Genomic DNA, 26,829 nt, shown 5'->3' on the forward strand with positions numbered 1-26,829 from the left:
GATGCATTTGGAAGGTGTGGGACAACTATTACTGTTCTTATAGAGATTCCATATTAATTTGAGATTGGAGAGAGGGAAGAAATGAAGGGGAAATTTGGGCAGGGCATTTTTAATCTAGAAGTTAATGAGATTTTTAAAAAATTAAGCCCTCTGTGCTATGTATAGTTTGACCTTTTATCAGTTTTGCTTAATGTCTTAATATTCACCTGTATTTTGGAGCACAACCTATATAACTATTTGATGCTCTAAGCCAGCAAGTGCTAAAGTATTTCTGAGATATTCCACTGAAGTAATGAAGGCTGCTCTCTGGAAAAGTGATTGGAATTATTCTCTAAGGAAAAGAAACTGGTGCTCGTTTGTAAAGGCATTTGTAATGATAGTAAGTAGCAGTCAGATCTTGCTCTTCAAAGCGGCACCTTTGACACTGTAACTAGGGATTAGCATTTAAAATGACACTGTAATTTGGCATATCAACGTGCCTAGTCAATGCATCTTCTAAGAATTCCAACCACATTCCTGCTGCCCTCATTCTGATGACAACTGAGCACATCAGGGCTTCAAAGTCATGGGTGTCCTCAAGAGCTGGCTGTCCCCTGCATGTCTTCATCTCTAAATTAAGATTAATTACAAAGTTTCAATGCTTGTTTTACATTCCCTGCCTTAGTGTGATACTCCTCGCTGTACAGTTGCCTTCTGACATCAAGGAAAAATCCACCTGTGCACAAGTACATATTGAATTTGTTCAGATTAGCGGTTGTTTCTCGGGGCAGGTTGCTCAGTTTCATGTGAGGCTTTCAAAGACCCCCTGATCATTCATTCATTTTGTAAATTATGCCCACAACTATGCTTGAATTCAGCACTGAATTCCCACCAGGAGACGAACATGTAGTTTGAAATTCCCTCTCAGTTCTCTTTCAAAGTAATGGCTTTTTTTCCTGTATGTAGCAATGAATCCAGGTCACCCTTTGAAAAAGTTTGGTTGGATGTTGTTTTTGTTCTTGTTGTTTAGTTTTTGTTTAGTTTGGGTTGTTTCCTTTGTTTGTTTGGGGTTTTTCTTCCTTTGTTTGTTTAGAGTATTTTTAAGGTAAATCTTTGTTTAACAAAATAGAGATGTCATGCAAAGTAGACAGGTCCTGGCTCTTTGGGGGGATGAGGGTAAAGGTGTCACATCCCAGCCGAAAGTATGCAGAATACCTTTTGTTTTCTCCTCACAGAAAATCTGGGAGAAAGCCATGAACGAATGAAGCAAAATGATAACACAGCCATAATAAACCCAGAAAAGCTTTCTGCAAGGTCCAAACTATTTAAGTTTGCCTGGAATACGACATTCCTGCCATCTCAAACTCGCTCCATTTGCTTCTCTGGATCCCTGACAGTCATCTCAAAACTTATTCCTTAAGGAGAATTCATAGCATTTAATCACTGGATGGAACCTCCTATCATCGAGTTCCATATGAAAAGTAAGAGATAAAATATTTTCCTACTTAGTCTCTCAACTGTATTTTCCAGACCATGTTTCTGGTCTCTCTGACTATTGATAAATGTCTGCTGGCTTGAATAGCTATTTTGTATGAAAATGCTGTGATGGAGGAGAAATGATGTCTGGGTTTATGATGTATTTCAGGTGTGAGGCACTGCTACGCAGAATAGGTGGGTAATGAACAAATGTATTTGTCGGTAAACTTAGTTATTAAAACGAAAAGGATTTACCTCAGTTATTCTGGACAGTGTGATATTTATTTTCAGTTGTGTGTACACCCATGTGAGACTTAGAAAATTCATATTATAAAAATAACTATACTTTAATACTCAGATTAAGATTCACATCCTTGACTTAAGAAACAAAAGCTGTAACAGCAGAAAGTCCTCAATACTCATCCACTTGTTTGGAAGTGAATTGCTATTGCTTTTCATGTAAGACCTTGGGCTATATTTTATCTCCTTTGCAGGGTTTAACCCTTGGGTATCTATCAGTAAATGCACTTCCCTTTTCTGTGCTATGGAAAAAAAATCTGGCTAGTTTATTATAGGTCTTCAATAGTCTGTAATAGAGTTTGAAGTTGATAATGCTGGCTGAATTGTGAAAAAAAATATATATACATCACAGAAAAGAGAAATATACTCAACCAATGTTTCAAATGTTGAGTGAGAACACTGGAAACTTGCAATAATTCTTGATGTAGTTTAATATTTAGCTTAAGACTTGCAAATTTTCTAAGTGGAACAGTTCAGTAAACACGCATGCATTTGCTTTATTGAGGTTTTGAACTGGGGTATTGACTTACTGAATTTTAACTATTCCAAGTGGGTTTCTATCAATGGGCTTTTGTTGATGTATTTTGAGCCTCCGTTCAGGCCTCACTTTTGCTCCCTAGAATGACCCAAACCAACGGATGCCAAGCAAAGAAAGACACAAACATCCCTGGAGAGAGGAGGACTGAACAAGGACTTTTCCCACTGCATGGAAATTCTTCCTACCTATGGAGCTGAGGCTCCAATGGTTCCAAACAGCTGCTGTGAGTTACCTGACGGAGACAGAAAAGCAAATGCCTTTCTGGGCAGGGTCAGACTGAACCCCATGGTAATTCACTGGTCTTTGAATGTTTTGTTCCTGCTTCCAGATAGGACCTTATATGAGCTTTTCTGAACCTGCATTTCTTGTATTCCAATGCTAAAAATTGTTCATTTTTCCTTAAAGACTGTCATTGATTTACTTCAAAATAATAATTAAAAAAAATCCTGAAGCTTATTAAAAATAGCCAATAAGTAATGGATAAACAATAATTTGGAAACATTTTACTATGATATCTAGCCATATTACCTTTATGTTGTTATATATACACGTTTAAAAATATTGAAACTCATAAACATTTTCAAACTTTCTCTTAGGCTTTTTAACACCATCATGCTTTTAATACTAAGAGAGTTTTGTTGTGAATTGTTCCAGGTTCCTACTTTGCTACTTTGGTCACTTCTGAAATCAAGTAATTTTCCTGAAATCTCTTTTATTGCACAGTGGAGCAGTTACCGGAAAACAGCAGATTTAAGGGGTTCATACTGGAGCTTTTATTGGGAATACTGGAATCTACGTGGTTTCCCACCTTCAGGCAAGGATCAAGCCGTTAAGTAAATTTTGTACCTTTTTGGTCACACTTTGATAGGATTTTATAATGTTCCCTGGTTTGAATGAGATGCTGCTTCCACCTGTGCGGGTTGTTAAAGATTATTCCACCTTTTGCAGGAGAAAAGACTCTGTTCTTCTGCGTTAAAGTAGTTCCTGGCATCCTAGATTCCTTACACTCAGCTTATCTAACAGTTAACAGCATTTCATCTTGCCCAATGGTTTGTAAAGTTCATTAGGTCCTTGGTTATCCGGTGCCTGATAAAGGTAACACTTAAATAATTACATATGGCTAGCCTGCCTGTTCGAAAGTTTAATTGGCTCGTAATTAAAAAAACTGGCTGTGCCCAATTTCCAGCTATTACTTCTTGTTGTACCTTTCCCTAGTGGTGTTGAAAATGATGATGTTTCCCTGGGAAGCTACTTCTGTGTGGTTAAACTGACTTCGTACGTGCTGGCCAAGAGGCTTCAGTCCATGGGCAGCTGCCGCATAAATTGGATCAGCTTGTGGGAGGATGGAAACGTCTTTTTCTTTTCTTTTGGTTGATTAACCTTCTGCTAATTGCTAATCCCCACCCCGCCCCGGGGCTCGGAGAACCTCCCGTGCAGTGAGGAGGGTGCAGAAGCACCCGGGAGCCGCCTCCCCCCGTCCCGGTGCCGCTGGGACCGCGACCCGTTCGGCTCCGGCCGCCGCATTCGGGAGCACCTGGAACTCCCGGCGGGATGCGTGACATTTGCAGACACCTGCATGGATCGCTTCACTCGTTCTGACCGCCTGGCAGCCCTGCTCTTCCACCCATCTCCTTATCAGATAGAACTCTTATCGGCGCCGACTTTAGCTCGCCTTTCCCGTAATTCCTTAAGTGGGGAAGAGCGTTCAACTCCACCCCTCCTTGTTGGCAGGAGCACGTTTATCACCGTTTCCCCCGTCCTTAATTCGCCTGGTGAGTGGTTTGGGGTTGTTATTTTTTTGGTGCCGCATCGCGGCCGCGCCTTTCAAAGCCAAGTTTAACAGCTCAGTGCGGTAACGGGCCATTCAAGTTTTTCCACAGAAAAAGACAAGGAGGTGCGGGGGGAGTTACGGCCCCGGGGGCGGCGGGGAGTGGGATATTGGTGCCCTGGGGGAGGCAGGAGGGGGGAGGCAGGAGGGGGGAGTCCCAGCCCGGGGGGGGCCGTGCCCGCCGCTGCCGCTCCGCCCCGCCGCTCTCCCCGGCCGCGCCGCCCCCCCGCCCCGCCACTTAAAGCCGCCCGCCCGCCTGCCTCGCTGCGCTCATCGTGCAACGCCGCTCCCCGCAGCTCCACGCCGCTCCCCGCCGCCGCGATGCCACTGTGGGGCTGGAGCCTGCTGCTGGCCGCGCTTCTCCCCGCCGCCACCGCCGCTCCGCCGCCTGTCTGCCCGGAGCGCTGCGAGCGGTCGCGCTGCCCGTCTCTGCCCTCCTCCTGCCCCGGCGGGCCCGTGCTGGACGCCTGCGGCTGCTGCCGTGTCTGCGGGGCGGAGGAGGGCGAGCCGTGCGGCGGCGAGGGCGGGCCGGTGTGCGGTGAGGGGCTCCAGTGCGTCGTGCCCCCCGGCGGCGTCCCGGCCTCGGCCACCGTGCGCAAGCGGGCGGCCGTGGGGCGCTGCGTGTGCTCCAGCAGCGAAGCCGTGTGCGGCAGCGACGGGCTCAGCTACGCCAGCCCCTGCCAGCTGCGGGCCGCCAGCCGCCGCGCCGAGCGGCTCCGCCAGCCGCCCGTCATCGCCATCCAGCGCGGAGCCTGCGGGCAGGGTAAGGGCGGGGGGCCGGGGTGGGTGTTGCGGAGCAGGGACCTCGCAGGTGCTGAGGTTTGGTCCCGTTGGTGTCTGTTTCCTCCTGGGAGAGAGGGGCGGGTGGTCCCGGCTCCGTGCTGTCCCGGCTGGTGTCTGGCATCGCGGGGACAGGAGCGAAGGGAAGGGCTGGCCTGGGCTCAAGTGCGGTATTCAAGTTCAGTGAGAAACTAGAGCAAGAATGCAGTGTTTGTCTTCGTCTGCCAAGCGCCAGGGGCAAAAAGAACCCCATTTCCAGCTTTAAAACTAAACAGCTCCTTCCTCCACCCCCACGCTCAAAGAGAAGTGATGCGGGGCTCAAAATTGGGGGAAGCCGGTTGAAAAACCCCATAAGCCAGTACGGATGAGGACCTGAATCCGACTGTGTGGCTCCAAAAAAGTTTGGAGGAATAACTTGAGCGCATTCCCCGTCCAGACGCTTTGTCACAAAGAAATGCCTTGGGAAATAAAGCCAAGAATGTAGAAACTGCTAAAATCTGATGGCAGCGAGTGAATGCGGCGTCCGCGGCTTTTAGCAGATGCACTGTAATTATTAATAATAGGTTTCCTGGAGAAGGGGATGCTTGCAACTAAACAGCGTGTTAAGCTGGCTTTAGCGTGTTTTGGTTTTGTTGTGGTTTCTTTTGGAGGATGGGAATGGCCGTTGAGAAGTAACAGGTGTTTTTCCCTCAGCATTATTATTATTTAGTATCTATTTTAGTTGAATCGGATGTAATTTGAGAACTTAGAGCTGCCGGACGGATGCTAATTATTTTGTAAACCGTATGAAGACACGTTGCTGGGTTATGAAACTGTGGCTCTGCAGATGGAGTTGCTGGACTGAACAGTGCAGGATGTGACCCAGCAGCGCAAAACTGCGCTGGCGATAATAAACGTGGGATCTTTACAAGGTGCAACCCCTAATGCAGGCTGGCTTAAAGCTTTTAGGCTAAGGCTGTGTATTCCTTCTAAGCCATTGGGCACGTTTAACAGGGAATACATAAAAATGAGCATTAATTAAGCTTTTATTTCGGAAGTGGTAGTCACCTTTCAGTGAAGTTGTTTCACTGAAGGCTGATTCGTGTGTTATAGGTTGTACCATTTCTGCACTTCTTTCTTTAAAAACAAATATTTTTCTAGATTTAGCCAGGTGAATGTTTTGAGGTATAGTGACTATATGTTCAGCTTGGGCAAAATATACTGAGCCTGCTTTACAGAACAGTTTTGGTATCAATACAATCCATTTTTTGTACCCTGGTTTTTCCCCTTGGTTTCAAAGCTGCGTTGTGCTCTGTGCAACGTGTCTGGCATTTACTGACACTGGAGACAATTGAAGCTTTCACACCACGGTTTCCTGATCTCCAGTACAATATAATTCCTTGTGATTTTTGTTCTCAATTCATGAAACCAATATTGTTTTCTCAGGCTTTTCTGCTGGACGTTTGCAGAATTCGGGCTGTGTTTGAGCTGGAGGGTAATACCTACTTCCAGTAAGTTGTATAGAAAATGCATAGGCCACATGTAGACCTTGTATAGGAAAACTGCTGCAGGAGACACGTCCAGTCCAGACAATCATTTTGCCCTGTTGCATTTCTGGTTGGAGCGAGCTTATCTTCTCTATCACTAAGGACAAAAGGAAGGTGCTAGAGAAGCTGACCAGTAGCACATGTTTAACCCTGGCCCAGAGCAGCCATTGCTGCAAGCAAAGCTTTTGTCATATGTAAAGAACCTAAAATAAAAAAAGAGAAATGGAGAGCAGGCTGTAAAGTGCTGCTGCCTGGAGCCAAATCGAACCATTGTTTTGAAAAGCCGTTTCCTAATATGTGACTCCTTAGTGTTGTTAAGTTTTGATTTTATTCTAAGTTCATTTCCAGGAGTGCTTTTCCTACCTAGAGGTGGCGTCATCTTTCGTAAAATGTTTTTTACTTTCCTAGTAACATACGTATATAAATAATTTGGTGAATGCAGTGCAATGGCCCAGGGAAATGAGGGAATGGGGATGGAGAGAAAGCTTTTGGAAAACGTTTTTTGTTGTTGTTTTGAAGTTTCACATCGCTTTAGTAGTTAGTCGAATAGAATATGGTGTACATTGCATAAAAAAAAGTAAAACTTTTTTTTTTAAATTCAATTTCCATCCAGTACAGTCCACTCCTGGTCCTGCTTTTGTTCTTCCGTGATTCTCAGTACATTTGTTCAAATACTGGGCGTGTTTATAAGAGGATGCAGGAGAGGCAGGGGAAGGTCACTCTGGGTCTGTGTGCACAAGGGGGATGTTTTCCCATGCAAAATGGGAATCCTGAGTCTTAAAAAGCTCAAGAAAAATGTCACAAGCCTCAGAGCTTATTCTAGGCATGGACAAAACAGGGACTATCTGGAGAAACCCCAGGAGCAGCGAGGGGGAAAAGCCCAGCTGTGGATTTAGCCAGGGAATACATCAGTTTAAATTGGTGCAGTGAGTGTGTGGGATGGGAGCAGGGCTGGAGATCACCCTGCCTGGGCTCAGCTCTGTCACAGGCAGGTGACAGCAGGGTGACGTGCTGTGTGGTGGCTTCTCAACCCCTTTCCTCAGTGCTGTGTCCCCATCTGGGGCTGTGTGCCCTTCGCTGCTGTCGCATCCCTTAGCATGGCCATGAGCAGCATAACCAGCCCTGGTTTTCATACCAAAACTGCTGATGGGTGAGCTCTCACAGCACCAGCCAGTTGTTTGTGGACCAGGACAGCTGAGCTGCAGCTTTTGCAAAAGAAATCTTCACTTTGCACAAAGCACACGAGCGATGCTGGCAGAGGACGTTCAGGCCTGCGAAGCACGTGCTGGAAGATGCTTGGTGCGTGTGTTGGTCCTGATGAACACACAAAGGCCACACAAAGAAGGTGACAGTCTTCTAAACATGAACCATGACCACGTAAAAATGATCCCACGGCCAGGAGCAAGATCAGGGCAATGAGACCTCAGTGTTCTAAGGTTCGTTGTGCTAGGAGGATGTTTTCTTTTTCTTCCGCAAATATGTTTTTGGGTCAGTTAAATCTCTCCTACTGACCAAGGGAGGAAGGCTTGGGATGTTCAACACACAACTTCAACCAGTTTTCCTTCCCCTGCTTCTCCCAGCTGATGCTGCAGGACAGTGCCCTTTTCTGCATGTTGTGCTCTTCACATTGTAACACACAAATGAACCCGGATTTCACCCTTACCCAGAGTAAGAAGAAAGTTCCTCATGGTCGCTCTCAGTTCCTAACTTTCTTCCACCCCTTTTTTGAACCAGATTTTTATGGTTTTGTATTTTTGTAAGACTTCCTATGTCTAATGCAGTATCCCAGTGACCTCAGCAGTTGTTGGCATCTGCCACAGGCAGTTTGTGCTTCTCTATCACAGACGTGCTCGCCTATGGTGTCATTTATGCAGTTTGATGCATGTTCTTCTGGTTTAGGTTGAGCAGGTCATTACAGCTTCTTTGGGGGAAGGTGGAGGTGAGTTTAGGGGTAACTCTCTGTTCTGGAAAGGCGTGTATCACTAACAGATAGGGGTTTTGCTGTTTCTTTTCATCGCATTATCATTTCATGGTTCCAGGGAGAAGGGGGCAAAATACATCACTCAGTTTCTGGCAAAGCATCCAACTTCATGTTTTGAAATGTACCAGGCAAAATTGCATCCAAGTGACTCTGTGTACTCATCTGGCAGAAGAAAATAACTTTCGCGGTCGATAAACCATTTGTCATTAACTGTTGTGTCCTTTAAAAGCAGCATAAGAATGAAATCTATGCAGCAGGGGATGGGAAAGAGCAGTAGGTGGATCTGCCTGAATTCCTTTGCCTGCAGCACGGGCAGGGCTGATGGGCTGAGCCTTGAGTGAATAATCGGGGCAGGGAGAGAAACTCAGCTGAGAAATCTGGGAATGCCAGAAACTAAGCCAGATATTTATCAAAAGTTGATGTTGTTGTTATGCACTTGGCTTTCAACTTGTTTGCTGAAAGATAATAGCAGGCACATGGTGGTTGGCCTGCTGAAGAAATGCTGGGAGAGCTTTGCAGGTTGCTTGGCACGTGTCAAGTTTATTAAAAATGACCTGGGAGGACCCGGAGTGAAGGAACTGGATGCTCAAATAAACGCTCCAGTGTTGTCCATTTTATTAGCTGCCTTCATCTCCCTCGGTTTGCTGTGTTTTGGTGGTCTGAAAGTCATTATCTGACTTTCCTCAGTCTCTTTTGCAGCAGCAGCAGAAGGGGAGGAGGAAGGGAAGAGGCAGCTGAAGGCAATGGAAATAAATAGCAACGTATTTCCAGAAGAGAACCAATTCCCAAGTGTGGGATTAAAAAGCGTTTCCAAAGCCAAGTGTTCAGCTCCGAGAGGAGGGAACTGTAAGAAGTGGTTTGTCTGGAGCAGCTCACCTTTTCCCCTTTCCGCATCTAGATTTCCGTCCCGGGAAGCCAGCAGTAATTCTGTAGTCTTTAGACTTCAAAGAGTCGTGTTGGTAAATACAGATTTGCAACAAGGAAAGATTCAATCCTTTCATCTTCGTGGCTTTGAAATTTAAAGGTACCTGTGGACTGGACAGGAACACTTAAAGCCATGAGTAAGCAGTCGGAGTCTTATTAAGCAGAGTTTGGATGCGATGGAGGCAGCGAATCCTGAGCAGTTAAGGGAAAGACTCTGCCCTCTGAGAAACAGGAGAAACTGGAAAATATTTTTCAAATGTGAATTTACGTGTGCTTGGAGTGAAGGAAGCAACATTCAAAATAGAAGCTGGGGTACTGTGGAACTCAACTTTTGTTGTAAATAAAGTCATTTCTCTCTCCCATAAGTTGCTGGGGCCTCTAGGATGCCTGGCTGGAGTTGGCAGTAAGTCCGACAGTGTCTGTAACTGTGCCCAAGTGAATATCTAATATTATTTTGGAAGCTGTGTTCAGGATGCAGAAAAAAGACTCCGCATGTCTTCTGCATACAGGTCATTGTGATTCCCAAGTTGGTTCACCTGCCTCAAAGAGAAGATTACAACCAAAAAAATAAGTCTCAACTCCACCTATGTTGAAGGGCTGCAAAATATTGCATTGATCTCATGTTAACTGAAGATGTTGACCTCATCTCTGTAGGTAACAAGGGACTTATAATATCTTAAACTTGTAAGACAGGTGACTAGTTATTTCATTTCAAAGGTTAGTGACTTGAGAAGGTTTTGGCTGCCGTATTTTAGTGACTGGAGATGAACTGGGCAGCCAGGCAGGGTAGTTCCTGAGTTTCTGGGTTAATATCAGATACCCTGGTGCACTGATAAGAAGCAGGAGGCTGGAAGCCAGTTGGGTTGTGCAATTCCTTGTGAGTGCTCTGCCAGGAGCTTTTCTGGAGACTAAATTGTGCGTGCATGTGCACACACACTGCAAAAGAATGCATACACGTGTGTAACCTGTAAGTAGATCACCAGCTTCTGCTTTTTTTGCATGCTGACTCTGCGAGCAATGTTCACGTGCTAGGGCTGTGCTGGATGTCATAGCATAGCTACACTGTAGGCACACTAAACTTTTCTGTGTTAACCAAACCCTGCTCTGTGTCCATTTTTTCCCATCCAATCCTATTAGGCTTCTCAGTCTTTCGATTTCCCTGCTCTTGATAAGGTGGGAGATACAGAACGCAGTGAAGAGTTCCTATATCCAGCGTTACAGGCTTGTTTACTACAAATGTTGATGAGATGGAGCTCATCAAATTAAAAAACAACTTAATGTTTCTGAGAGCAATTGGATTTGCGCATATTTTTCGTCACAAACAACTGATGGATTAAGTAATGCGTATTACATTTGATAACCACCCATAAATTTATCCGATGGTCTTAAATTTGATGCAGTTCCTATAGGAGAGCATTAGGAGAAGCTTTTCCAGAGCCTGATGTCATTACCCTGTTTTACAGATAACAAATCTGGGGCAGGGGAAGATAAAGAGCTTTGCTCAAGGTCAACCAGTAAAGCCAGTAACAGAGCTGAGAGCAAACTGAGCTTGTCTGAGTCCCTGCTCATTTTTCTGCCCCTTGCCAGCATTGCTGCTCCGTTTTCCATTACTTTTCCATTACTCTGTTTCTTCAACTTGCGGACTGCAGTTTTGGCTTCGTTCTGCAAATGGCATCAATGATCTGTCGATCTGCATCTGCAGAAAGTAATTTTGAAGAAGGAAAGAAGTGGGTGGACCGAACACTAATAAGGAAGAGAAACCCGAACAACCCTCTCCCCTCCCACTATCGCACCCCCAAAATAAATACAACCCCCCAGGAATCTCATATTCAACTTTTGTGGTGGTAAAGGGATGATTCAGTCCTTTTTTCCAGGACAACTGATGCACTGTTTGGTATGTCTGCCCATTCTGTATTGCAGATCTGTACGTAGACCTCTGTCTATAAAGGTAAAGCTTGGCTTACACTTGTTTTCATTTGCAATCGGACAGTTAAACTGGGCAAGCACAAACTGCTTATGAATAAAATATGAAAAATATTGAGACGATCCTTAAAATAAAGCAGAATAGGGATGCAGATCAAAAAGCCACTATGTAAATAGTTAATTCTGGATAGAGGAGCAGTGTACGGATGTGCATGCAAGAGAGCGAAACAGAAACCTGCTATTCTTTTAAGGAGGAACCATCCATGCAGTGGCGCAGGGCCCTGTGTGACAGTGGCAGTGCCACCTCCTCTCTGCAGTTCTCTGAACAGGATGTCAGCAGCACTCTCTGCGATAATCCAGGTTCATTTCCCGAACACTCGCTGATTTCTGATGTCCACGCTAAAAATCTGGGTGTTCTCAGAGTGATTCTTCAGACAAGTACGAAATCCCGTTGTTCGATATGTAGGTATTCTGTGTCTTTTGCCATATAGTTTGCTGTATTTATTTATTGCTCAATTCTGCAGCCCCAATAGGGAGGGGTTTGTGTTTTATTACTGTTTTGAGATTTCTTCTATAGATTTGATCCTTCTGCACATCATGGATGTGTGAGATGCAGCGAGTGGTGCAATCAGTGCCTTCTCCAGCTGCAGAGAAGCAGCATCTTAATAGGCTTTTTTTAGCCTTGGATCTTAATAGGCTTTTTTTAGGTTTCTTGTTAGAGAAAAAAACCCAACATTTAGAAAGCATGAAGACAAGAACTTGGTTTTGTTCCCTGGTGTCTTCATACCAGGGTTCCTGGAAGTTGAAACTAAGTCTCTCTTAAGCAGGGTTTTCTTCTAAAGATGCAGTGTGAAAGTTTCTCACGTACTTAAAATGGGACCCTCATGGTTTTATAATGTTAAGAGGAATTTTCGAGCTCGAGCAGCTGTTGGTTCATGTAAGATATAGGAATGACCATGTCATTGTTACCTAATAGGTGTTTTGGGGTTGTTTTGCTGGTTCTCTGCAATATGCAGAGCTGGGAGTTGAGTTAAAGGCGGGTGATGACCTGAGTTGGAAAGGACGTAAACTGAGCAGGGCTGGGAAAAAAGAGGAGAGGAGACGTTATTCCTGACTCATCTGTTATATTTTCAGCTTTCTGCAGAGAAGAGAATACCACATCTGCTTTAACCTGTTGACTGAAATATTCTTTTCATCTGCCTGCTGGAAACCAGGCAGACTCTTTTTTATAACTACCTGACTTATATTTCTTAATGTTTCCAGTTCAGGCAGGGCTACTGTTAATGTTTTTGAGCTCAACACTGTTTGCCCTTGTCCTGAATTGCTCTTCATCTTTACTTTTGTAGTGTCTGAGCATCCCCCTGCATCCCTTCTCGTCCCTCAGACAGACCGATGTACCCATGCAGGCCATGGCCACCCGGAGCTGTGCATCTTTGTCTGCTTATTTGCAATTAATTTGTCAACTCGGATGAGCCCGGGCTCTGTATTGTATTAATATGGCAATGCTGCTCCGGGAACAGCGTGTTCCTCCTGGCAGGGCCGCGTTCCTCCAGCCCAGGGCTCCAGCCTGCCTGTTTATTGAAAAAGTTGGGTCTCTTCCCACCTCACCGCTGGTGTTTACAGAAGGAATCGCAGTTTCCTGTTGTGTGAGATGGAGCTGTCGCTCCGCTCTGGATTCCTGCCCTCCCTCCTTACGCTGAATCGCTTTTTAACCTCAGCAGCTTGAAAGTCCATCGCTTTTGCTCGCCGCTTCTGTATTTGTGAGATGGACTTTTTGCAGGGGAAGCCAGTGCACTTCGGTTATAGAAGAATTTCTGGCATCTCTGTGAGTTTTTAGATAAGTATTTTCTCCCTGTGAGGTTCTACAAGGGTTGCTGAAGCCCAAGACTATTCCTGTGAGATAAAATACAGGTTATGCCAATTTTAAATACAAATGTAGGACGCTGAGGATTTAAATTACTCTTCACAAGTTGCACAGTGACTGAGTAGCACAGCTTAGACCAAGGTGTACAAACCTTGGGTGTTCCTCCTTCTGCACAACGTTCCAACAGTTTGACATCTGTCTAGCAATTCTAGTTGTAGCAGAAGATACTCTGCATCTGATTAATTTACTGCTTATCCTGCCTTGTAGACAAGTGGTAGGAAAAGCTCCTACGTGGCTAAAATGTTAAGTTTTATATCTGCAGTTATATAGGAACTTGCTACGAGAAAGCTGTAGGCACGTTGCCCAAAGATATTGCCCACTGACCTCTTTCAGTTGCAAGGAGATCCTGAATATCATTGGATGCCCAAGAGCTTTGTTTCATACTAAGAAAGAAGCTGGACTAACGAGGTTGGACCCAAGCTTTCTAAAGACTGTGCGCTTTGCAATTTAGTTATCTTATATACGGAAGAGTCTGCATGTGCAATTTTCTTCATGCAGCCTGGTCATTGATGTGTTACCAATATCTACCTTTGCTTATTCATCCATTTGCATTTTCATTAACTGACCCTCTTTAACTCTGATCAGGGTAAGCAATCATTTATGGCCAGTAGTTGGGAATAGGATGCCAATCAAGTCAGCTTTTATTCTTGAGAATATCAATTAAAATGCGCCATTTATTTACCTTCGTTTTCCTACTCAAAAGCGTTATGTTACACACTCCGATCTGAATGTTTTGTGTTATCATTAATTTGAGAGCTGTTTTGTTCTACAGATTTTGTATGGATTCCCTATTTTGTTTAGCTTGGCAGCTTTTTTTTTTGGTTTGTTTAAAATTGATGACTAAAATTAATGGTTTCAGTACAAATTTCAAAGCCTGTTGCTTGCAAGATCTCTGCATGTGACAGAAGCTGCCAAGAAAGAACTGATCATCTAAATATTATGATGAAAATGGACTTAATTTTCCCTTTTCAAGTCTGCATTCATGCCAATAGGCAGTTTTACTTTAAATCCTCACTTTAATCCTGCAGTGATTCTTGCTGCAGGAATTATTTTAAGGGAATACCGAATTTGTACAGTTTACTATTTGGTAGAATAAAATGCTTGGAATTTCTCCATTATTTAGCACTATGAATATATTTCTAGTTTTAGGGATGTCACAGTACAACAGATTCCTAGGATTACAGAGGGGAAAGAATAAGTGATGTTATAGCAGCTTCATTAGTAAGGTGCTGTGGTCCAAACCTTTCAAAATTCCCTCCATTGATCTGAGAGTTGTTCTTCAGCAAATCGTCTATGATACGTGGAATGTTGTTTCTTATTTTTGTAGTGTTTTCATTGCGTAGTAGCCTTTTTTGGTGCATTACACAATTTATCCTTGAATAGGAAGTGGAATATTTAGGCTTGCAGTTTTATGTAATTTAAAAAAGCAAGCGTGGCAGCAGATTGCCATACGTCACTTTTTCCTCGCGTCTCTCCAGCAGCCCTCGCTGATACCACCGCTTTCAGTGTGAACTCAGCACTTCTGCTGGAGTTTTAGTTTCCATAGTAGCGTCAGAGGTTTTAACGTTTTCCTATATGACACAAATTGGAAGTTTCTACAGACACCAGCGGCTGGAGTTTTATTTGGGAGGGTGGAACTTCTCCAAGTACAACTTGATGGTCTTGTGGTTTGTGTTAGGAGTCACCCATTCTGCCAGCCCAGAGGTTTGGTGAGTGTTTGAGCCCTTCTGGTTTTGTTCTGCAGAGAAACCCAAACCCAAGATGTTCTTTCAGACCCATGTGCACCAAGGGATTGTGTATCTGAATATAACATTAAGCGAGCAGCGAATACAGGAGCAATTAATCATCTATTTTTGGCAACCTGAGTGGCTTAATACATTTAATTAGCTCACAAACTTCAGGTTGCGGTGACTCTGCTTGTACTCTGTGCTACTGGGCAATGATTTTGTAGAACCACTTATGATCATTATGGAGTTAACGAGGAACGAGAAATTAACCATGGATCCCTGGATCTGAGCAATGTTTTCTTCTGCTGGCACAAGCCTGATGTTTACAGACCACGGACCCCACCAGTTGAGATGGTAACACAGGGTCTGATGCACGGGGTGGGGGTAAAACAGCTCTCCTGGCTGAGGATGGTACAGACATGAACCAAACACAAAGGGTGTTTTAATTTGGTTCCCCTGGCAGGACAGGAGCGTTGCACTTGTCCAATATGAAGTGTTTTTAATGATGACCCTGGAGATGGAGCTCCACCCCCCTGCAATTTGCATATGAGCATCCTCTTTAACAGTTAAAAAACTACAAATACTGATGGTTGCAGCTGTCTTGGATGATTACTGCTTCGTGGGAAGTTGTGGGGTTTTTTAAGCTTAATGGTAATGAGTTTTTCCTGCTGTTTTTAAAGAAATCGTAGGTTTGATTCCAGACTGAATCTGAGATTTTTGACTTAGGGCATGAGGGTATCTGGTGTAGCCACACAAAGTGAGGGTGGGAGACACTTGCTGGGGTGTGCCGTTTTTTCCCCTCCCTGTGTCTAGACTAAAAAGTCATCCCATTGAATTAGATAATTGTGCTGGTTCTGACTTCAGAGGTTGGAAAGGAGACATGGGAGTGTTGAGGATGCGATGGGCAAGGAGACAGGAACGGGCAGCGAGCTGAACTGGTCGTGATGGCTCAGAGCAGAACCCCCTTGACTGAAAGGGGGAAAACACATGAAAACTGGTTGGGAAAAAGGTCCATTTTTGCATGAGCTGTGCCTAAAGGTTCGTGTGAAGAGCTACTCCTATGACTGGTGGATCTATGCTGAGAGAAGACCTTCCAGAACAGCAGACACAGCTCTCACAATGGATGGGGAGAAGTTCCTCTCAAGGGATGCTTTGGAGATAGAAATCTCATAAGTTTAACTCAAAGTCTTACCAAAAGCAGCACAGATGAGTTGTAAGCATTAAAGCATCAATGCCACTTTGAGCAATGACCTAATCAGAACCTAGATCTTTATACTCTTTTTTGGCTCATCTTAATGAAAACAGATTATTTTGGTTGTTTACAGCTGGGTGTGCTCTTTTGCATGCCCCTAGTATTCTGTCTTGTCTCCTAGCATTTTGTTTACTGATATCAGCCCTGTTAATGCCAATTGGCAGAGATTTTCCTTCTCATTCAAGGGCTGACAGCCAGCACACCTTTGAAGTCCTTAGAGAAATAGTTGCCTTGGGAGTTTTTCATGCTGTAACCTATTTATGTTGGGGTTTTTTAGCCAGTTTTTGATCATTAATTGAATTCACAACAATCATCTTCATAATGTCATTAATAAAGGTTTCTGAACCATGCTCATGGGCATTTAGGTCGTTGTGCAATAGTTCAATAAAAACATTACAAAACACAAATAGTCGCCGCATATAAATAGAAAGAGGGACAGTCTGCAAAGATCAAAGCTTGAAGGTTTTAGTCACTGGAGCTTTAGACAAGCTCACCCCTCCATGTTTAAAAAGCATCCAACAAAAAAACTACAACTCCAAACACAAAATCAAGACACAATAAGACTCTATTAAGAACAAAGCTCCAGAAGGATGTCAAAAAAAATAATGAGGCCAGAAAACTGGGGAATCTTTATTTGCATTATTTCGACACTGGTTTTACTGAAGAAACTGGTTTTAATGGAGAAAACTACATTTTGGTGAACAGTTTAAGTATGGGATTCAACAGTTACCCATCTGCTTATGTACCTGTAAATCAGGATGGACACTGTGGTTAGATGCAAGTATGAGGATACACAGGCAGTGGGGGTTAAATAGTCAAAATTATATCAATCAAAACTTTAAGCTATTGCTTTTTCATTGCTTAATGGCCAAGCACAGTCCGCTGAACCACTGCAGAGCGTCCAGCTCCTTAAACCTGAAAACTTGGAGGATGTTGCATGCTACCCATTCCACTCTTAAAACTGTGTTTTCTACTAAGACTCTGAACTGGAAAATATGATGTAGGAAAGAATAGGGAAGTGTCTCCTGAGAAGTTCTGAATTTCACTTCTACAGTGGCTGGTGATAACTGGAAACTACTGTCTGGCAGTTGGTGATTCAGATCTCAGATAAGATCTTACACAGCGGTGGTTGCATATAGGAAAGATAAGTGCAGCTCTTGGCTCCCATGTGCATTGCTCAGCGATCCCAAAGAGCAATTAGCTATGGTGAGCATTAAGTATGTACATAATGGGTATGTGGTATGCGTGTACATATGTCCATTTTGGTCTCATTTTGCCCCCCCAGGGTACTTTTTTCTTAGAAGAAATTTTCAACATAATACATTTACTATAGTCTTCAGATTATATGTTGTCACATAGTCTTAAAGATTGGTTGATATGATTATTTTATTAGTGTTCATCAATGAATTAATCTGAATGATACTTTAGCTTCTGTTTATTTGCTTTAAAAAGGCATGTTTTCTATTTAAGTGGGCAGGTTTTCAAGATCTGTTGCAAAACTTGCGTTACACAATGCAAGAATTCCTAATACATAAGCAATAGGCAGGCGTGGCGAGCTGTCGTAAGCTTTTTAGGTCAGTGTGCCATGAATCAGTATTTATTATCTAACTTTTTCAGAGTATGAAATTTTGACCTTTTAAGAGTGCAGCTCAGTTTGTGACTGCACAAAGAGGCGGATTATACACAAAATAACCTCGCTTCTGAGGTCTTGGCATCCGTAGCCTCCGACTCAAAGCGAAGGCAACTGAGATGAAGCATTAGTAGTCTCACCATGTACAGCTTAGACACCCTTTCTCTTCTTGAATAGCTAAATGTAGAAAAAGAGAAGTTTAAAGGTATAAGAAAAGCTGTGTTTCCTGAGCAGCTCCCTCACCCGTAGGAGCGCTCTTTTTCAAGGGCAGGATGTGACCTTTGAGTGTCTACAACATTGTAACTGAGATTAAATCGTTTTAGAGGCAGGGATCAAAAAGCATATTGATGGATACAGTAGTGCCTTGTGGCGCTGTATCCCAACATCATGTTAATCCAGTCTGATAATCTGTCAAAGCTCCTATTTAATATGAATGAATACTTCCAAACTACAGTTCTTGTCCTCCTTTCAGTTTTCCAAAACATTCCCATTGTAGTTATCAGCGTTATAGCAATGATGTGGTTCACTTGATACTGGATATTTCTAATGAAGAGGACACAAATCCTTTCATAAATTGATGTTTGTCACTCATCAAGCCCCTTATGCCCTTCTGGCATAAAAGTCCAAGGAAAAGAGCTTAAGTGCATGTCAGGCAGAGCACAGAGTGCTTTTGGGGAAAACAGTAGGTTGAGGACACAGGTTTCCTGCCCAACATTCTTGCTTCATGAAGCAGATTAACGTCTCCCAACTGTGATCTGAAACTGCATAGCGGATTACGTGGTTAGTGCTGTGGCTGCTGTTCATGACTGATTGCATTCACAGGGTATAAATGGGGAAAAAACCTGTTCTTAATTGGTTGGTTAGTCTTTGGGTTGAGCTTCCACCAAGCTCATGAGGGCAGAGTTTGCCAGTTGGCATTGCTAAGTCACCTGAAACCCATCTTTGACCCCTGAATCAAAACAGTATCTGGTTAGTATAAAAACCAGCAATGTTCCCAAATAATTCCTCTGAATCTCCTGCCGTGGGTTTTTGCCTCCTGTATGTATTTAAAATGCATGTATTTGCATTTTATGCATGTATTTCCAGTCTGATTTTCAAATGATAAGGCCATTCAAGTATTGGGATGATTTTATAACATAGCCCTGTGTCTCCTTCTACAATTCTGCAAATAATATGTCCTGTTACACCGTCACAGGCACTTACATCATCCGCAAGCTGCTTACGGCTTTAATCTCTGGATGGATTTAGAAACCAAATGGCAAGGATGGAGCAGCACAACACATTAATACTCATCTGAAAGTCAACTGCAGTTTTGGCTTGTGCCTTTATAATGCGAGATGGATGCACTAGATAAAATGATTCCATAAAATGAACACTAGTGAAAACAGAGGGTGTTTCTTGCCTCTAGGGAAATACAAAATAACTCTTTGGGGTTTTTCAATTGCTTGGTTGCTTCGAATTTGGAAAAAAGCTTTGCCCCTGTGGAGGGGAAGCTCTGTCAGAATTGTGAGTTTTTTCTAGAGGTTTTTAGACATCTGATGGTGCAGACAGGTTTTCTGTTGGCCACAATGGGAGTTTGGTATTTAGTTACTTTTGAAAATCCCACTGACCTCTGAATAGCCAGTGACCATGAGCTTTTTGTATTGCAGCACTGCCCAGGAATGTGAAGCTTTGTGATCCCATTGTTCTCCTGTGCGTATCTATTTTGTAGCCTTGAGGGTGGTTCAGTAACTCACATGGGATCCACTCCTCTGTGAAGCTGATGGACCACAGGCCGTCACAGTGGCAAGAATACCTTGAATATGGTTGTGTAGGGCATATGTAATGTGCATCCACATTTAGGTGCCGGGCAGAAGCTGGTGGTTTGGGCTGTGTGGGGACATGGGTGGGAGAGGCAGCACAAACATCGTACCCAAGTTAAACTTCCACAGCAGCTGCTGGAGGCTTAAACTGGGGTCAGGACCTTGTTATCCTCGGCATTCTACAAATGCAGCAGCATGAGACTCCAAGAATCACTAGGCAGGAGTATTTTGGCAGAGGAACAGAGCCTGTTTGTTTGGAGAAGACCGTACAAGCCAAATAGACCATCCAGAATAGAAAAGAGGTGAGAGCAATATTGGAGGCATCTAAGTACAAGATGCCTTTGAAAGGAAGAATGGGGCGGTGCAGACATGGACCAAATTCTGACCTGACCCAGCGCCTCATCCGCGGGAACTGCTGGGGTGGGACGTGCTGAACCGGGGCTTTGGGGAGGCAGGGTCTGTGGATAGAGCCCTGCTTGGAACAGCAGATCTGCTGCCCCGTGGCCCGATGGCGTGTGCTTCAAACAAGAAGGTTTCATGGATCCGTTTATCTGAATGCTGAAGTATGTTGCCTCTTCTGTGCAAAGAGCCAGAGGGGAAATCTGGGGCCAAGGGTTGTGCTGCAGATGGCTTTTAAGGAAGGAGAAAGATAAAGATATCCACTTGGAGCTTTTTTTAATTCAGGTGTTTCGCAATGACCCTTCTCCTGTCACTTGAGGAACTCATGACATGTTGTCTGTTTCTATTTCAGGCCAAGAACATCCTAACAGCCTGCGGCACAAATACAACTTTATTGCAGATGTGGTGGAGAAGATAGCTCCTGCTGTGGTTCACATTGAATTATATCGCAAGTAAACAAGATGGCCACTTTTGATATTTGTTTTTTGTGCCAGAAATATTGATTGATGCTGTGTAATAGCAAAGAGCTTTTTGAGATGATAAATATTTGTTGTGTTTAAGAATTAAAGATAATTTAAGAGTCCTGGGAGACAAAAAAATCGTTAAACTAATGCATGTGCGTTATCTTCTTGATAGTATTAATTAACAGCAGATATCCTAAAGTGTTAAAAACCACCAAACTTTTTGGCCTTGTGTTATTTGGAGTGATTTGTGATCTCTCAGCTTTTTGCAGCACTAAGTCTTTATTTCTTGTGTCTTTTAGACTTCCTTACTCAAAGAGGGAGATTCCTGTTGCCAGTGGTTCAGGGTTCATTGTCTCAGAGGATGGGCTGATAGTGACAAACGCCCATGTCGTCACCAACAAAAACCGCGTGAAGGTGGAGCTGAAGAACGGTGAAACATATGAAGCTAAAATTAAAGATGTTGATGAAAAAGCTGACATTGCACTAATTAAAATAGATGCTCAGGTGAGTCGTTGAAGCAAGATACATTTTACTCCTCTTAATTTAGTACCCTCCTTTCCAAAAGCTATTGCTAATTTTCACATTGGAAGGATAGGCTGGTAGTTTAGTGGTCTGAGTTACAGAGAGTATCTGAGCTGGGTGGATGCACGTGTATAAAAGCCAAGTTTGTGGTTGGCAGTGGTTTATTTTATCACCTCTCACTCCAGTGCAAGCAAGTTCATAGCACTTCTGTATGCATCCTCAAAATAAAAACAATAGCATGGTTTGGTTGTTTTACACACACATGGACCCCCTGAGGAGAGGTGGGGATGTTCCCTTGTGGTTGTTAGAGGGATGTATTAATCTTTCTTGCGTGCCTATATTGAAGTCACAAGTGGCTTTTAGAGGATGAGTTTGTCCCTCTGAAAGGGCTGTACCACACTGATGTGGATACTAAAATGGAAAATGTCTTAGGAAGCATCTTGAACGTGCAAATTAAAGCCAGCTTGGAGAGATGCTCTTACACTGTGAGTGGTTTTCAGAACAAACGGGAATGCAACTTCCCATCCGCAGTCGTCTTCCATATCAAACATACATCTGTCAGTGTTATTCTGCCTCCTACACCAGCAGGAAAGCTGTCGTGCGGTTCTGCACACGTCAACCACGCAGCGGATGTGGAATATTGTGTCAAAATACCATGTAACGTAGGTGCAATTAGACGCATGTGACTGCTTGGAGTGCTGCTCATCTTGATTTCTCTTGTTTAGACAGTTAATGACGTCCAAGTTTAACAGGCAAGAACGTTTCATTTGAAACACATGACTCAGAAATGTGTAGATCTCGCAGTGTTGTTTTAGTTCAGACCTATTCCCCAGCGAGGTCAAAGGCGTTTGTGCCAGAGTTCATGACTAAGTCAGACGTCTGATACAGAACTCTTGGATGACCCAAGATATGAAGTGCTCCTGCTGCTCCCTTGCCACCTTTCTCATTTAAAAGTTCATTATTTTTTCTTATTTAGAAGCTTTTTAACAGCATCATGGCAGAAAACCTTAACAAAACCAAGACTGGTTTTTGCCATATTGTTTTTTTTTTCCCCCTCTGTTTTCCTGAGATAACCTATTTACACATTTAGCAATCACTTATTTTCTCATGTTTATATTAAAATAAGCAAAAGCAGATTTGCTGTAAGGGAGAACTGAGAACTGGCAGCATTACACTGAGTAGGATATGGCAGGGACTGGAGGCTGGAAAAGTGATTTAAAATTGGAAGCACAATGTGGTGGGGAAAGTAGACCAGAAACTGGTGGTGAGAAGGAAAGGACTTGAAGCAGTAAGAAGGAGCTTCAGAGAAGAGAGAAGCTGGTGAGTCAAAGAGATGAGACATTGAACTGATGCAACAGATCATTTTGAGGACTTAGGGGAAGAGCAGACACAGAGTTCTGTGTTATTTGATACCCTAAAGAAATGGCTCCAAAATTTGCCTGCTGAGCTGCTTGCGGGAAGGGAGAACCTGGAAGACTGGAAGAAGCTTGGAAAAAAACCTGAATGCAACCAGTTGATGGAAATCATTGCCAAACAGGACTGGAATTGGCGATTCTAGTTATGACTTGCAAGATGGCAAAAATTACTACTGTGTAATTAAATGATAATCATCTCTTCTTCTTCCATCAGTTTAATTGTTGAATGTGGCTGAGACCTTGTTTTGCAAACAGCACATCAGCATCACAACTTAATTCATTTATATGTATTTGCAAATTCCTCAAGGCAGGAAACTTTTTGTTTTAGAGCTGTCTGGAGCCAAGTCAGCTGCGTTTTACTTTTTGCGGGTGAAGAAGGGAGGGATTGACCCCGTAATATTCAGTTGCCTATGAGAAAAACGGTGGGTTTTAATGAAACTTGGGAAAGTTTCTCAGTGCCTGGAGGCTCTAAAAGCTCTTGTAGAAGGTGACAAGCAGGTCCCCACTGTCTTCCTCATGTAATGTCAGCTTAGCGCATCGTCTGGGTAGCAGATCAAAGTTCACACCTTGCCTTAAATTAGGTAGAATTTGGTTATGAATTTGGGTCTGATATACCCTTGTGTCCTATGTGTTGTACAACCCAGTACCTTGTCTGTTGTTCCCCCTTGGCCCCCAACTGTTGCATCTCAGGATAAGTTTGAGGAGACTTGGGGAAAAATTCTCGTATTGCTTGTGTTTTTTCTTGAATGGGAGAGCGGTTTTCAAGCCACATCTAGTGACATGGCCCTGGGAGATCCCAGTCCATGGTGAGGTCTGAGGCACCTTTGTTTGTAGACCAGACAATGCTTTGCACTTGAAGAATTAGAAACATGCAATTTTAAGTGTTCACAAAAAGTTAAAATGGAAACGTGATCAGCTGAGAAGTTGATTTTCAGACTAAAATTTCATGGGACACTTTTATATATCCATTCCATTTCAGTGTTTGAGCTTTCGTTTTTGCCTTGCAATCATTCAGATTCATAAGCTTTTTAAAACCAGAGGTAATAATTTGTTGAAGTTGAAAGGTATTTAATGACTAAAGTCAATGTGATGGTACAAATAACCCTTTGAAAATCTGGATGTGGCATGAAATCCAGCCCTAAGGATGTTTCTGTAGTAAGAGGTTAAATTCTTCCTTTTCGAATAAATAATTTGAAGGTGACATCAAAGATGCAGAATCTTTTTCCCTCTGTGTTCATGTGGCGTGTTAAGGCAGGATCTGAAGGATGAAAACTGTGCCTCTGTGGTTAGGAGCAGAGCTGGGCTTGAAGTATGAGTTCAGTCTGTCAGCTGTTTTTCCTAAACCTGTTAAGATTTTGCAGCAGCCTGCATGCTGTTTTTCTTCAAGGTGTGAACATCTGGCCAAAGACGTTACTAGAGCTAATTTGGCTTTGCTGAGTGCAATAGGAAATGAAAGAGGGTGGTAAAATCTGGGCACCAGCAAGGATGAACCGTTTCCCTGATTAAATTCTTCTCCAGGGAAAAACATCCTGCAGTCAACGAGGAACAGAAATCTTGGAGTTGTTTTTCCACCCCTAAAATATGCTTCTTTTTCTTTTCATTTTATGAAATAAACTGTATTTCTTGTGGTCATAGTGAGACACAACAGTTTGCTGAAGCGTTGAAAGCAGGAAATAAGCTTGGAGTAAATAGTGGTAAACACGAATGCAATATAACTATCCTTCCAAACGCAAACAGCTTTGAGGGGATGGCAATACTAGAAAGAAAGAGCCCAGTTGCAGACAATTTGGATATGAACATGCAAAATTTATAAAACTTCCCTCAAAAAAGTTGATCTTTGGTAGCATAGGTAGAGGCTGGGGAAATAATCCATCCTGCATGTGTGAAACTGCAGTGAGCCTGAAATCCATCAACCATATTGCACGACCTTCCAAAGCGAGCAGGTGCTTTTTGAGGTGGCAGAGCTTGATTATGACCAATAACTACCTTGTTAAATGAGAATGTGTGGCACAGCTGCAGCAAACTGGAAGCACCAGGAGGCGGGAAGACAATTTTAGGGTGGTTTAATGGACAAGGACAAGGTTAATTGCGGACAGAGTTATAAAAGAGCCCTGTGTCCAAAACCAAAATAGGGGAAGGTGGAGGTGGCCTTTGCCTGGAGACAAAGGGTCACCCCTGGAAATCAGTGTGTGCACTGCAGAAATTCTCTCTGAGCAGGTCCCTGGGGTTTGGCAGCGAGTACAGAAGGGGCGAGAACAGTGAATGGCTTCATACTGAGGAATTTATATATATATTTATACATACATGCTTAAAAACCAGCCATGACACACATCAGTGACTCTGAAATAGCGTCTGTGTCATGGAAAACATGCCATGGTTCCTCGATGTGACCAGTTACTGGCTTCTGTATCCCAGGCAGGATTTGGCATCTCAGTGATACAGCCGTAGTGGGTTTGTGACCGGTCTCTAATTTGTGGCGGTATTTCAGCCCTTTTGCTTATGATTTTTCCTGCATCTTCCTAATAACCACTTAGTTTGACACTTGTAAATCAACAAGATCTTCTGCCATCATCCTTTGGTGGTTTCGTGAGGCAATGCAGCCTCTGTATCTTTGTGGTTGGATGGGATTTGCTTTTTTCCCCTTGTGTGTACAAACTGGAGGAAGCGGGAAAGCAAACTTTCCTGTTTATGTATCAATATTTTAATAGCCTGCATTTTGAAAAAAAAAACCAAACAAAACACAACTCCTTGAATACCAGATGTGTCTTTTCTAAAATGCTCTTTTACTTTGAAATGTGTCGCTGGGTATTATTGCTTCCCCTTGGGAGCCTGAGGAAGCCCACATATTGCTTCCAGAAGTCTTCAAGACCCATAGAAATGAAAGAGCTTGTAAGAATCTCAGCTGTTTACTCGTGGGTTTAGGCAGCAGTGTTTTCCTGCCATCTTTGGCTCCTCGTAGCTCTTGCTGTGGGGATGATGTGCTGGTCCAGCTCCCCACGAAGCAAAATGTCCACACACCTCCATGGCGGGTCTGCCAGCACCGGAGTATTTGATTTTAAAGGAGAACAGTGATGTCTTGCCAGGTAATTCAAATCCTGGTGACACAGCAAAACAACGCTTCATGCCGTTTTATTTTGTTCTGCAAGCTTCCCATGCTCCATATTTAGATAATGAGACTCAGTGTTGTTTTTCTAACTATAGATGAAATACTTTTGGAGGCTCGTAATGCAGTTAACTAGGGTTTTCCATTTTCTTTGGCGTTTTGTCAAGCAGTTTCTAGATTGTCGATGATAGACTGCATTTTTATATGCTCACGGCCTGTGTTTTTGTTTTGCCATAACATATTCTGGAAGTTAAATCGTTCCATTAATGAGAACAGAAATGCGATTCCCAGGGAGGTTACACATTTTGCCGAGGTTACTTACAGCTGAATTAGCATACCATGCAAACATCTGTTTCTTTTCCACCTAAAAATAAGAAGCATGAAGGAAATCTGTCACCATGTAACACAAACTGAACTCCCAACGTTTGTCTCCTCTTTATTGGTTTGTTGAACTGCTTCCTGCAGACTGATGGTCTTCCTTCCACAAACGAATGGGATTGCAGAGCAGAGAAGGGATTTACTTGCTTTCTGTGCCAACATACAGGCAGATTCACTTATTTAATTGATGAAGAAGGTCCAGCTGAAACACCTACTGGTTATGACCATCTGTCTATTGGTGGTGGTGATGTGCTGCCTCTTCTTTTAGTTCCAGCGTTGATTTGTCAAAGCTCTGCTTATTTTACCTGACTTGAGCTATGCTGCTAATGTACCTCAGGTGAACATCTGGCTCCTGGCTGATGATGCTGTTCTAGACTTGTCGTAATATCTCGTGCCACAATTGCTGTGTCTTATTGTTGGGTCAAGCCATTCCTTGTGGTGGTGAGCAGCTCTCCATTTCGTGGGAGTTGTGTTTATCTAAGGTTTGAGTCAAATCCATATATAAAAATGTCTGAAGCCCTTTGGGATGAGAAAGGCTTAAAATATTAACACTAATTAATGGCTCCCTCTCCGTCTGGGTGTAAACAGTGAGTCATGTGCCACTTATGGTTTTGCATGTTTAGTCCTATTTCAGTGTACTTGCAGAATGCCCGCTTGCAGATTTGTTTTATTGAGTAAACACAGATCCCAGTAGGGCCCCGAGGCTTCATCAAATGCGAGAAGGAGGGAGGAGGGAAAGAAAAGACGTTAATGTGTTGCCCAAGGTCATGCAGTGAGTCACTGGGAAAACTGGGTTTAGGTGCTGGGTGTTTCTGGTTCCCTGTTCATTGCGCTGCAAGGCATTCTCGTTTGTCTGGGATTTTAATTAACTACCATGGCAAATCTATAGTTAACCAGACAGAATCACGAGTTATAACAGTAGTTACGTCATCCTGACGACCATCAGTTGTTATGTAAA

The 26,829-nt window shown here is 43.3% G+C and overlaps 1 protein-coding gene across 1 annotated transcript in view; it reads left to right on the forward strand.

The window, feature by feature from the left end:
• The first annotated feature begins 4,384 nt into the window (after positions 1-4,384).
• The window catches only part of HTRA1 (HtrA serine peptidase 1), a 33,437-nt gene continuing 10,992 nt past the window's right edge, over positions 4,385-26,829 (forward strand). Inside the window, exons 1-3 of the mRNA XM_065843778.2 lie at positions 4,385-4,884; positions 20,342-20,441; positions 20,753-20,957. Coding sequence (XP_065699850.1) covers positions 4,443-4,884; positions 20,342-20,441; positions 20,753-20,957 — 747 coding nt within the window. The 5' untranslated portion in view covers positions 4,385-4,442. The remainder of the gene's footprint in view (positions 4,885-20,341; positions 20,442-20,752; positions 20,958-26,829) is intronic.

This window comes from Patagioenas fasciata, chromosome 8 (genome assembly GCF_037038585.1).
Source record: "Patagioenas fasciata isolate bPatFas1 chromosome 8, bPatFas1.hap1, whole genome shotgun sequence".
Lineage (NCBI taxonomy): Eukaryota > Metazoa > Chordata > Aves > Columbiformes > Columbidae > Patagioenas > Patagioenas fasciata.